This window comes from Pteropus medius, unplaced genomic scaffold, assembly GCF_902729225.1.
Source record: "Pteropus medius unplaced genomic scaffold, Ma_sr-lr_union100, whole genome shotgun sequence".
Classification (NCBI taxonomy): domain Eukaryota; kingdom Metazoa; phylum Chordata; class Mammalia; order Chiroptera; family Pteropodidae; genus Pteropus; species Pteropus medius.
The window spans coordinates 27,179,104-27,192,945 of NW_024344378.1; the positions used below are offsets into that span (position 1 = coordinate 27,179,104).

Sequence of the window (13,842 nt, forward strand, 5' to 3'; positions counted from 1 at the left end):
TTAAACCGAGGTGTGTGTCTGCAGCCAAGTTACTTGATGTTTCTGTGCCTCAGTATCCTCGCTGCAAAATGAAAGCATTAGTCTTGCTCAGACTTTGAGAGCACTAACAGCTCTGGGGTTCCATATTCAAGAGCCTTTAACAACCGATGACCCTTCCCCAAAGATATCTCCTAATCCTCCCCTTGGTTTGGGTCTGGCCTGAGAAAAACATCATAAGAAATGGTAGGAAAAGCTTAACTGGCCACTTCTTACTTAAAGAGAACAACAAACATGGTACCAGCTATCTCCACCTCAAAGAAAACACCAGGAAATTTACTCTAAGTAAAACCCCTTTTAGGATAGAACATTGGGAGACCAGAACAGATACAGGAGTTACTGGGAGGGTCCCTCTTTGCCAGTGTTTGGTTTGGGGAGTGAATGTCTCATTTTGAAAGTTCCAGGGAAACCATCCATGGGCTGACCAGTCTAAGGGGGGCTGAAGGGAATGGCAGTCATGTTTGTAGAGTGGGTAAGTCTGAGAAAATGATAGACACAGAAAGGTTAATAGAACATCCTAATTAATGCTCCCTCATTGATTCTCCCTTTCTCTCACTCTTCCCCCTTTTACTGAAAAAAAAAAAAAAGGTGGGAGAGGGAGTTAAATGACTTTGAAGGTAACCGTTTCTCCTTAAACTGCAAGGAAACCTAAATATTTTTACATAATTTAACATCTCAGAGGCGGGAAACCAGAAACAGAGATCTTTTTCACCCCTCCCCAAAGCGAAGCTCTTTGCCTCTCTGGCAATGTATTTCCAACATTGATGTATCAGAACTACCTGCGTGCTTTGAAAAATATGGATTCCTAAGACTCACCATTAATCGACTCAGAATGCCCTGAAGTGGGGCCCTGGGATCTGCATTTCTGACAAGCTCCCATAGGTGAGTCTTTTACCCATAGCTTCTGAGAACTTTGGCTCTATGACCTAATCAAGGTCATACCACTGCTAAAAACTGGTCTCATATAGTCTTTCTTGGGACCATTTAGATCCTTTTTGAATAAAAGTTGCTCCAGTAAGTATGCTGTTTTAGAAGACAGCAAACATGTCATATGCTAATTATGGCCAATGACACCATAAAACAAAAGTGCATTACTGAGTGCTTTCAATTTCTTATAATGATGGTAAGATGGCATGTCATGGGGCCTTTTTAGCCCCAGACATCACTGCAGAGAATTCCAAACAGATATAGACAAGGGCCATGTGGACTCGGATCCTTTCCTCTCAGGCTGTTTACCCATGGGAATAGGGTGTCCTGAAGCAACACTTCCCTCAAGTGAAGTGTTGATAAGTCTGGTTATCAGAAAGATATTATTGGGAGTGTGATACTCAGGGTATTTACATTTTCTTGATAGTGTTAGTCATATGAAAGCTGACAAAGAAGGTAAAAGAGCAGCGTTGTGGCGCAATATCAACAGGCAGCTGTCCCCTGGCTTCCCGATAAATAGGATGACTCGCATTGCTGAGCGGTGTGGTCACTGCCAGAGGAATGGCCCTCTCACATTTCTTCTTGATTCACATATTCAGTGGGGTTACTTATCATCCCCTCCCTCTTCTGCTTCCCAGACACTAAGTCTGGGATGAAAATTCACCTGCCTCTGAGTTGGCCAGTGGTGGGGGCTGGGATGTTACTTGGGTTCCCAGGTTGGAAGATTATCTCACCCAGCCCTAGCTATATAAGCTGACCGGTGTGGAGGAGCTTAGCAGGGCCAACTCAAGCGATTCATTCCACAGAGAAAAACATACAGGCGAACTTCAGGCCAACACGATGATGCTGCAAGTACAAGAGCTGGTATGTGAGACGTTATTTTTATGCAATGAAAACTGGTTCGGTCTTGGTTTTTATTGAAAATTGAAACATCCTTTTCTTTCAGGCATAGTGCACAGGTACTCTGAAAATGTCATATATGAAAAATGGTTGGTTTATGTGATGAAATTAGAGAAATTGGAAAAATGGAGCTGGCAGGAATGAATTTTCTACATATTTCCTATTCATTATCTTCTCCTTTGGTTTTATTACTGGAGTGTTGAATCACATGTAATTATCAAAATGCTTTAGGGAAGAAGTTCTATTGCAAGAACATATGCCTGAAAACTTTACAAGTCAAGGCCAAGAGTCATCAAAAGTACCTAAAATGGAAGAATTTTAAATAATCAGAGGGGGTTGTGGTTTTCCTAGGAGAAATGTAACTAAGCAGATTAAAAGTAGATTTAAATGTATCAATCTAATCTAAACCTTGATTTAACTAAGACAGCAGGACAAGCACCTGAAAGTGATTCCTGGAACATTGGAGCGACGCGTCGCAGCCTGAGATCTGACAGTGTGCTGCATGGAGGTGGCTGTCACCAGGGAGGAAGGACCAGAAACCTCCTGCAGCATCCACTGCAGAGAAAGACCCCGGGACAGGCCCCCATACTTCTGACCCTGCCATCTTCTTCCCTTATAGGTCACAGGGAAGAAGAATGGCAGTGGAGACACCGGGGAGTTCCTTCCTGAGGATTTCACAGATGGAGAGTATGAAGCTGCTGTTACTTTGGAGAAGCAAGAGGACCTGAAAACGCTTCCAGCCCACCATGTGAGCCTTGGGGAGCAACAGTGGAGAATTGAGAAACAACGAGAGGCAGAGGTAAGAGCCTTCCATGAAATCCACCAGTGGGAGGTTGGGAATGGAGTAGGGGATAGAGGTGTCAAGCAGGAAAAAGGAAACAAAATGCCCCCACTTTGAAGATGTTTCTTTACCAAATTTGAACCTATAAAGAGGTAACTTCTATGGGACAGGTTATGGGAAATAATTCTTTGGCGAGACTATGGCCTCTGGATTCTGAATCAATGATTGCATGTTCTATGACCGTGCTCCAACTGAAAGACTTGGAAAGAAAAATGTGTCCAGTGAATTTCTTGTCATACGCCACCCAGTTAACCCCAAGCAAGGGAGACCTATTTTTTCTCAATAATGTGGTTTGTGCTCCATGGATCATTGTTTGACTATGTCTGCTATCTGTGTTGATAAGATCTTTGCTGCTGGGTGAATTTTCATGACTTACTAACTGCAGATAAAACATGCATTAGTCAGCTGTAGTCCCAGGACAGTCTGTTTAATGGACTCTGCTTAGAGGACCACCTGAAAGAGATCGACATTGATATTTCAAAGTGTAGCACTTATTAATAGATTCTTTGGGGGCAAAAAAAAAACTTCTTGAGTATGATAAGGAAAAAAACTACAAAAATCTTGGCTTTGTTTATGGCAGTAATTACAAAATCATCAGAGACTAGGTCCTATCTCCAATTAGTCAAAAGCTGATGCTACATGTAAGAGAAGTGAAGATGAAGGTAATTAGCTGAAAAATTAGACCCCTCAAATACTTGAATAAGAAATCACTGAATCAAAAACAAAAATTTAATTAAAAAATTATTTTTGCTCAAACTGTTCATATACTTATCTCAGATCTTAAAGATTTTGTTTAGACAAGGCCAGAATGCTTTTCAGTAGAACTCACCAGATACTGAAATATGGATTTCTTTTTCAGCTCAAGAAGAAAAAGCTAGAACAAAGATCAAAGCTTGAAAATTTAGAAGACCTTGAAATTATCATTCAACTGAAGAAAAAGAAAAAATACAGGAAAACTAAAGTTCCAGTTGTGAAGGACCCTGAACCTGAAATTATCGTAAGAGCTACTTGATTTCATAGTATTGCATGTCTGATGTGTATGCTACAGGGAATAAATATCTGTGTAGGGTTTGATTGAATGTTGGAACACTCATGGTAACTTTCACACTATTTTTGGCTTCAGACAGAACCTGTAGATGCGCCTCGCTTTCTGAAGGCTGCCCTGGAGAATAAACTGCCAGTAGTAGAAAAATTCTTGTCAGACAAGAACAACCCAGATGTCTGTGATGAGGTAAGGCTTATACAAAGCGCTGCAAAATCCAGCTCATTAATTTTGTGTTTCTTATGCTTTACTGCAGCCTTGCTAATATAGTGCCAAAAATCAATCCACCTGAAACAGTTTCCCCAGCTGTTGCCACATATGCCAGCAGTGTAATAGGATAGTATAGGGTACCAAAAAAAAAAAAAAAAAAAAAAAAAAAGCTGGATTAGTGCTATGAATTGAATCATTTTTTGCACTCTCATATACTTTTGGTTGATTTTTCAGTTTGTCTTTAACTTCTTACATCCTTGAGATAGACTTTTAATTAGGTAAGGCCAACAAGTCACCTTTACAGAAATATATTATTAGCATTATCTCTGATGGGATACAAAACATCAGCTCTAGATAGGGAATCTAGAGACTGGAGTTCAAGTGCCAGCTCTATCACTACTTCACCACTTGGTTTTTAGAAGGTAATTTTTATTTTCCGGACCTTACTTCCTTATCTATAAATAGAAGGCATTGGTGTGAAATGGTGCCTAAAGTTGTTCCAGCTTTAATAGTCTATTCATCCATTCATACGAAGCCAATTTACCAGAAATCACTAATCCTTTTTGTATTCTTTCCCCCATGAATTGAAAGAGGGAATTATCTCTGAAGTTGAACTAAAAATGAGTGTCCCGTTTTCTTAAAAATGAATTGAATATTTTTTGATATTTAACCCAGAGACAGTCCCAGATGGAAGAAAACTGTCTGATCTGCATGCAGATACAAACAATGAAGGCACAAAATACAAGAAAGGAAAAATCAGCATTGAACCTCAAGTTCACATCCCTCAGTGTAGATCTCTGGGCACTTAGGAATGTACATTGCAAGGAGCTCAGATCTCAGTTGCAGGATGAGTGTTCTGATTGTGCAATTTTAGTGAATTTGACATTTCTAATTCATAAAGAAGCCTCCAATTCTCTATCAATGAGGTCATCAGAGCATCCAGATTCCTACCTCCTAGAAAGGATTTATGCACTTTTTAAGGTATTTCTCTCTCTCTCTCTCTCCCCCCTTTTAATATCTATTCTAACAGTATAAACGGACAGCTCTTCACAGAGCGTGCCTAGAAGGACATTTGGCAATTGTGGAGAAGTTAATGGAAGCTGGAGCCCAGATCGAATTCCGTGATATGGTAAATATATTTCTTTGCTTGGAAACAAGCCAAAATGAGTAGACTGTATGAAGCTCGAGGAAACCTACGATGAAACACGGGGCTGACTGGATTGAAAATTGATCTGAGAGAACTAGGCAAAAGCTTATTTCCCCATACGAAAAAAAGTTGGGAGATGGGACTAGGTCATGTGGAAAGTATTTTCTATACATACTGAAAAGGAGAGGAGTGATCCAGGGAAAAGAAGGAAGTGAACGCTGTTGAACAGAATTCAATATCCTCATCAAAGAGTTGGGTCATTATCAAGTCAGTAGCATTACTGAGAAGTAATACAGTCGACACTTGCCTTTCAATGTCCCTGTCCTTCCATTATACACGGCAGTCTGCCTGTGGCCCCTTGGCTGCCAGCAGTGAATCAGAATTCTCTAGCTGCACACCTTATATGATAGATGCCGATTGCCATCGATGAAATTTGAGGCTAGACTGAATACTAAATGAATTGCATCTATGGAAAACAGCTGCTATTCAGACCTCAATAATTCAACCATTCTGATTTCTACAAAGACCAGTATATAGCATATTTTACGAACTGAAATTGAGCTGGAGAAATGCTTTATTTAAATGCAGCTCAATTTGACTTTACAGCAAAGTAGAAAAGGAATATCAAAAGAGTCCAAAGGATTTGGCCAAAATTGAACCCGAAAGACAAACACACAGAAAAACAATTAAAGAAACAAAAATAAAGTTTGCATGGAAAAACACTAAAATTCATGAGTGTGGGACTTGGAAGGCCAGGGATGTACCAAACAGATCGGTGAAGAGGGCATCTTCTGAGTAAGAGCAGTGTGCAGTGACCACAAATGATAACAATCGAGGTAAGAGGCTGTGCTAGCACAAATGACAGCGGAAAACCAGCAAGAGATGAGGAAAAAACAGCAAGGACACAGGAAGAGGTGTCAGATCCAGGTTAAAATCTTTTGGAAGAAACTACTTTTATTCTGCCAGAATTTTAAAATACATTTGTCTAGATATTTTGAGTATATGTATTTGGCAAAAGTGGTTAAAGTTCCAGGCAGATGTGGGTTTGAATATCTATCCACTTACTTACTAGCTTTTTCATTGGGCAAGAAACTTGAGTATTTTGAAAGGAGCTTTGTTTTTCTCATCTATAAAATGAGCACAGCAACACCTACCTCATAACGTTGCTGGGAGGATCCACACATCTAGAGTAGCACCATGCTGGTATGAGAAAATTCTCAGTAAAATTGTAGTTCTTATTTTTTTAGTTAGATTTATTGAGTCTCCTAATGATGCACACGTATGCACACAGATATACATACACATGTGAGTGCATATACTCACATTCACACACATATTTTAGCTAAAACATTTGGCAAAGAGCCTTCCACTAGAATGCCTGGAAGTGGCCATCTAGCAAGGACAGCCATTGTTACCACCGATGCCCTAGCAAACCTGATGTTCTGGGCCTTAGAAACCAAGTATTAATTCCTTCGAACAGATTCTTCTTTATATTAAGTCATGTCCTTGTACCTTCCGGGTATAGCTTGAATCCACAGCCATCCACTGGGCGAGCCGGGGAGGAAACTTGGATGTCTTAAAATTGTTGCTGAATAAAGGAGCAAAAATCAGTGCCCGGGATAAGGTATTCCTGCTCTTCCGGCCCTGCCCGCACCCTTCCCTTCCTCTCCCTCTCCCTCCTTGCCTTCCCCTCCGTCTTTTATCTCTCTTTCTTCCCCTCCTCCTCACCTTCTCCTCTCCCCACCCCCACTCCCAAACCCCTCACCACTGTGATCAGCTGAGAGGGCCACTTCCCCCCTCTCACGCGCCTTGGGGTTTGGGACCGTTCCTGTCCTCAATGCCCAGCAAATCAGCAGCATTCCTCAATTTCCCAGTTGCTCAGCACGGCGCTGCATGTGGCGGTGAGGACTGGCCACTACGAGTGCGCGGAGCATCTCATCGCCTGTGAGGCGGACCTCAACGCCAAAGACCGGGTGAGCAGCTGGGCAGAGTTGGCTTCACTCCTTTTAGTTGGAATCACTTCCCAGCCAGGTACCCCAACAAGACCCCCTTCCTGGCCTCGGGCCCGCCTTTAGCCCGTTCACTCTTCTTCTCTAGGAAGGAGACACTCCCCTGCATGATGCTGTGAGACTGAATCGTTACAAGATGATCAGACTCCTGATTATGTACGGCGCCGACCTCAATGTCAAGAACTGTGTAAGTGCTCCAAAGCAGGGGACCCACTAGCAGGCTTTCACATTTACAAACGCGTATCTCGCAAACTTGACATTGGTCCCACAATGGTAGTATCTCAGGGGTCCTCTGATGGTTTAAGTGCTCCTATCCATTCTATTATGACACTGCTAAACTTGGCAAGGACTCAGGTCACCCGGTCAGGGATGGGGGAAGCCAAAGTGAGTGCTATGACTGTGTCTAGTAATTCTTTTAAAAATTTGGTCTTGAAAATACAAGATGGTCAAATCGCTCACCTTCACGAACACAAGTTCAATCTTGGCCTTGGCCATCCCTAGCTGAGCAAAGCCTGGAGTGGTCAGGAATACAGACACCCGCCATTCCTGAAGTGGTTTAAAGTTCTGCAGTGGTCAAAGCAGCTAAGAGCCAATGAACACAAATTAATGTCTAATCCGGGTAATTCTGAATAGTCCTCCCCTCCTTACAACAGCATGACAGGCTACCACTTTCTTCTAGTGGTAGCTGTGCTTTTGCCTATATTTTTGAGATAATTTCCATCTATTCTCCACTTTGGTTTATCTGCACATTCCTCAAAATAATTTCCTATATTTAGGTCCTGAAAATGCTTGTATAAGTCCCTTCTACAAGTATGTATTAATTTAGCTTCATCTGTAATCAAAGAACATAACCAACTTCTCATGGTCCCAATTCCCAAACACCATCTAATAAAAGCTTTAAAAATATCACCCAGAGGAATGGGTGTAAATTACTGAAGAAATAACTTGAAAGCTTTTGGAGAATCGCTTTAAAAAAAGAAGGAGAAGAAAACCCCAGTGATCGTACAATGCGAATAATTTCTTCTCCTTATTGTGCTACTATAAGACTGAGAGGAATATTTTATCGTTAAAAAAAAAAAAAACCAAACTGCCTTGGTAACAAGAACAAAGAATAAATGCAAGAAATAGAGACTGGTTGGGAAAGTGTTAACAGTAGGGGTCCCTTGTCCTTGATATTGGGATTGGTCTTATCTAATAACTTGGATAAAGTACTAGAAAAAAGAGTATATTCAATGAAATCTCCTAAGCTTCAGAAAATATGATGATCTTTTTCTCTGGCACTGAGACACTACCAGCAGAGATAAATAGCATACAGATTTGGGGAGACTGTAAGTAGCCAGAAAATCAAGAGATAGATTTCGATAGGGAGCAGGGAAAGGAGTTTATGGAGGAATAGCCAAAGATATACACATAAGGCTCAAGGCTCTGAATATGAATTAGCCCCAGGCATAAGAGTTAATGTCATTGACCCAATGGGTCAATATTTCCCCAAAACACCCATAAGCTTTGGACACCCTCCTGAAAGGGATTGCAGACAACACAAACGATGTTATTCAGTTGTTGTCCAAAACTCTGTCTTCGCATCTGCTGATCAGCGTTTCTCAAGGAAGACGCTATGGAAGTTCCAAAGTGAAGGTTACAGGGTCACTAACTCAATATGCACAGGGTCCAGGCAGATCATATAAGTGACTTAAGTGAGTGCCTGTAGGGGTTTGTGCATGTAACTTTTAAAGGTGGAGGCTCTTCCCCAATCCACTCCATTGTTGCTCTAAGGAACCACGGGTATCATGCTGCCAATTCTTCTGATTTTTTCAGAGACCACAAACTCAGTTGGGAAATCTCTTAATTTCCAACTGTTAACAATTCATTCCAACTTTTAAGAAATCTAAGCTCTGTTTGGTCCAAAACAGCTCTCTACACTGATTTTTGTCTCAAAGCTGCCAGTTTGCATTCTCTGGGTTAAAGAGAGACTTCTGAATTAATAGAGATGGAAAAATTTAGGACTTCTCTTATTTAAAGACAAGAATTGAGAGGTGACATAGTCTTAATTTTTGTAAATATCTTGAGACATGTTCATAAAGGAAACAAATTTTGTTCTTGAAAATTATTCACACATCATTGACGTCACCTCAAAGAAAAATAAATTTGTGGGATAACTCAATGTAACTTCTGAGCAGTTGTGAAAGATTTACCCTATGGAGCAATAATAGTACTGAGAAGTACCTGAGTACTTAAGCCAAGGTGTTGAAACAGTTTGGTTACCACCGGTTTTTATTAATCAAGGAATCATTTTCCAAATAGAAAGGAACTGGTTTTTGACTGCAGAATGCTGGTGATATACAGAGGCATTTTTTGAACATCAAAATGACTTGGCATGCTCTTGCCATTTTGTGTCTAGGGACTAGGGATTTTTATCAAGACCTGAAATACTTCCATAGGGGGAAAAAATGCTAATCTAGAAGACAAAAGCATTCCCGTGAGAAAAAGTGAAAGACTGGTTTGAATATAAACTGCAAATCACTCATAGAGGAAAACATGAAATACTTCAATAACATACACCTATCCATCACCTCATTAAACATACACAGAGAGAGGATGTGAATTTACAGATGCCTCCCATCTGGAAGTAAAATTTTCTCATCTATTTTGATTAGGCTGGAAAGACCCCGATGGATCTGGTGTTACACTGGCAGAATGGAACCAAAGCAATATTTGACAGCCTCAAAGAAAACTCCTACAAAACCTCTCGCATAGCTGCATTCTAAGAGAAACGGCGACAGATTCTTTGTCATCTGCTCTTCACGGGCTCTTGGAAGGCTCGGGCCCCAAAGAAGAGCAACTAGTTATATAAAATCCAGCTTCTCTTTATCAACCTGTTGTCAAGCCACACCTGATGAAGTTTTGAGAAAGCACGGGAATATTGGTATTGAAATTTCTCTTAGCGAAACTCTATTTTTCTTTTTGTATTTATTCCTGTGTATTTATTTTTAAATGTACTCGATACCACTGATACTCAGATCCTTTATGATCATCCATTTGGTGAGCAAAGCTTAATTCATATATAACACTTCAGAGCCTTCCTGTTGATAATTCTCAAACCAAGGTAATAAGCAGTGCTCTCAGCACCTACTTTTGTGTCCCCTCACTCATGTAGGATATTTCAAGCTGTTTCTAGAAGACAAAGGAGATTATTGCAGCCCTCTTTTCTCCTGAATTTTTATTCCTGAAGTTTGAGGCATTTGAAAGCATGTAGTGACAGAAAAGGAAACAGTAGAATGAAAGAGATTGTCCTTCTGTGAGAAGGACAATAAAGTCAGACATTTTTTGCTGGGCCTGGTATTACCAAGTCACGCACTGTACCAAGGTGAAGTGAATGTCGTGAACGTGAGCAGAGCGCAGTGGAAGGAGTGGGCAAGGAGTGGGCAACTGGGCCATACAGAATGGAATTTTCTCAAAAAAAGATGAAGGAAACCGCAAATTGTAAATGTGTAAATGTATATGATGTCATATGTATATTTTATATTCATAATAAAAGCAAACAAATTCTAAACCTCTTTCTAAACACTTCTATAAGTACAGTGGGACAGAACCATGTGGGAAAGACCATTTAGATGGGGTTTTTCTCAGTCTTCCAAGTTTTTCAGATTAGGACTGTCCTGTAGAACAGCGCTTCTCAGTATTTAATATGTATACAGATCACCTGAGGATCTTGTTACACCGCAGATTCTAGTTCTGCTTTCTGGGGTAGGACCTCAAATTCTCCATTGCTAATGAGCCCCCAGGTAATGCAGAGGCAGTGGTAAGCCACAACTACACCTTAGCAGCAAGGCTGTGAAAACCATAAAGATACCAAGGATTACAAGTTCTTTTGACCCCGATGATGGGGGAAAAGAGACTCCTGGTGGGAAGAATTATTACTGCAAGTTAAACGTACTCCAGAAGAACCATGGGGCTCCACTAATTGAGGTTTAACAATTATTGAGGACAGCGGCTGATGGCGTCCAAGGCCTCCTACGACAAAACATACATGATCAATGACTTCTAACCTCTCAGGGTTTTGTTGCCAGGTGCTGGACCAGGTGCTAAGACTTGTGATGAGAAAACCAGATTGTCTCTGCCCTGACTCCCTGGAATAGATGAATACTAAAAAAATTATCACACAAATATATAGTAAATATCTGTTAAGTACAACGAAGTAAAAAATACAGACTGCTGTGAGAGGTTAAGATGTGGAGGCACATCATTTGATTGGGGAGGGTATTTCAACAGACTTAAGGTGGTGGCTTTTCAGGGGACTCTGAAGGGCAACCTGGGGTTATTCAAGCACAGAATATTCCAGGCAATAGAGAAAATGCAGGAAAGGGCAAGGCTATGGGGAAAGTTGGGCACCTTAGGAAGTGTATGAAGGCCACCGTGGAACACTAGCTCTAGTACCCCTCCCCCAAAACCCACTCCAGACAGGATCATAGGGCATAGCTTTTTAGCTGTGCCTCTAACCCTCAGAAGGGTGCACAAGCACAGTCCAAAACCAGGTCTTCAGATAGCTGGTCATGGATACATACAGTTGTGAAAATGGTTTGAAACATTTTGAACCTATCTAGTTTCCTAAAAATCCATAGAGCCCACCTCACAGGGACATCGGGGGCTTCCATTGTCTCCCTCTTTCCCAATCCCCTTTACCACCCCTCTGCCTTCCCTCTGGGGTCCTAGCTCTAACCTCTTAGATCCTTAAGGCTCGGGGTCCTTCCACTTCTTCCAGGTAAAGCACCTACAACACAGGCAACGTTTCTCTTGCTAGTACTGACGTCTCCCAGGGCACAACTTGGCTGTTATTATCATGTGACACACTTTCTCTTTATGATGTCATCCTCAAGTCACTCTCCCCAAAAGAGCTGGGAGAGTTAGAGAGAGAAGAGTAAGGGGGTTAAGCACTTTTGTGTTGCCGTATGTAAAGATTTGCACTGCTTCAGAGGTAGAGGACATGAGAGACAACATGGAATAAGTTTCATAGTTCAAGGCCAACTGTTACCTAGAATGAAGGAAAAACACACTTCAGGCAAAAATTTCAAGTTTCTGTCACACAGTCAGCCAACTTTTATAAGCTCATCTTCCCACCTGAGCCAGCTTTTTGCCTACAATCTGTCTTGTGTCTTCTCACTGAAGGGAACGTCCCATTGGCCTCTTGAGACTCACGGAAGTTGTTTCTGACATTCTCTTTGCCTCGCCCCTCTTTCAATGAACCACGAAGCCTTTTTACCGAGCATGCTGCTTTGTAATCTGCCCACCTCCTCCCATCCCAGGGGCCACTCCCCCAGTTCATATCACCACGGCATCTCAAAGGGCCCTAGCTGGGCTCCTAGCCTCTGGTTTACTTCCTTCCAGTCTGTTTTTCAAGTTGCAGCCAGGGTGATTTTTCTAAAATGCCATCACTGGTCAACTCATTCTCCTCTTAAAAGTCTCCAGTGGCTTCCCATTTCCCTCAGGACAAAATGAAAACTCCTTAATGTTTTCTAAAACCCTTAAACTCTGACTGCTGTTAACTGTTCTCATCTATTTCTCATTACCTTCCTAGCTAGTCTAAATTTCAACTCTATTAAATTTCCAGTTCCTTAAAAAATCCAGGCACTTGTTTTTCACATACTGTGCCAGCTCCCTGAAGGCTCTTCTTCCCACCCCACTCCATAATTTGATCCTTCCCCTTCAGGTTAACTGTTATTTCCTCTAGGAAGCCATCCTTGACCCTTACTTTGACTGTTATTCCCCTCAAGTGTGTTCCTGTTGTACTTTATTTTCTCCATGTCGTAACATCCATCATACTGCCTTTACTCCCCAGATGAGAAAATTTCCTCTCTCCTTAAACAAGGGATAGGTACACCAGTCTGGTAAAAGGGACCGGGGTAGAAACTAGTGGCATTTGTCATGTTGGATGTTTTTAAAAAACAATTTAAGGATGCTAAATCTCTCTAGAATACACACTGTAAATGTTATTCTCTTAGTTGTACTTTTCTAACAGTATTTTTATGGAGAAAAACCAATCAAGCTTTTTATGCTTTCTGGCTTTGATGGCTTTAGGTCTTTTCTAATCCAAGCTTATTTTTTAAATTACCTATTTTTCTCTAGTATTTTTGAAGTTTTTTTAAAAATTATATCTTTAATCCACCTGAATATACTATGTGTATTATTTATGAAATAGGAATTAGATTTGTTTTCCTAAATGATAGAATGATAGATGATACTTAGGTACATTCTATGACAGGTCCTGCTCTGGGCCTGTTAATCTACTTCTCTTGCAATAATGCTATGGGTAGGGAGAATGGATGAAGCGAGGCACAGAGTGGTTATGTCATTTGCCCAAGGTCACAGGGGGCACTAGCAAGTTGGGATTTTAACGAAGGTAGTAACTAGGCTTCAGTCTTTGCACTTAACGGATATGCTGCACAGCCTCTCCCACACCGGTAACCATTGGTTTCAGCACCACTTACTGAACAATCCATAACTTCTTATAGCTGGAGTGGACCCCCCCCCACTCTACCTTCATCTATAAGAATTTCTGCACCCATTATACATTGTTTTAATTACTACAGTTCTGTTGCACTCTGCAATACTGAGCAAGCAGTACAAGTCCCTTACATTGTCCTGAGAAATTTCCTAGCTATTCTCATATTTATTCTTTCAAAATACCAAGTCTAAAAACCAAGCATATACACAAGCAAAAAAAAAAAAAAATACA

At 41.0% G+C, this 13,842-nt stretch overlaps 1 protein-coding gene across 1 annotated transcript; it reads left to right on the plus strand.

Moving 5' to 3' along the window:
- Positions 1-1,528: 1,528 nt before the first annotated feature.
- ANKRD1 (ankyrin repeat domain 1) lies at positions 1,529-10,662 on the plus strand. Its single transcript, XM_039871751.1, has 9 exons — positions 1,529-1,827; positions 2,483-2,662; positions 3,564-3,701; positions 3,828-3,935; positions 4,987-5,085; positions 6,629-6,727; positions 6,978-7,076; positions 7,201-7,299; positions 9,767-10,662. The coding sequence occupies exons 1-9, from the start codon at positions 1,804-1,806 to the stop codon at positions 9,875-9,877; spliced, it is 957 nt and encodes a 318-aa protein (XP_039727685.1). The 5' UTR covers positions 1,529-1,803; the 3' UTR covers positions 9,878-10,662.
- Positions 10,663-13,842: the final 3,180 nt, after the last annotated feature.

Bases quoted from the DNA above. Each gene is read 5' to 3' on its own strand.
- ANKRD1 (XM_039871751.1), top strand. From the start codon at position 1,804: ATGATGCTGCAAGTACAAGAGCTG. The intron at 3,702-3,827 runs GTAAGAGCTACT...TTTTGGCTTCAG, and splicing joins ACCCTGAACCTGAAATTATC to ACAGAACCTGTAGATGCGCC. The intron at 7,300-9,766 runs GTAAGTGCTCCA...TATTTTGATTAG, and splicing joins ACCTCAATGTCAAGAACTGT to GCTGGAAAGACCCCGATGGA.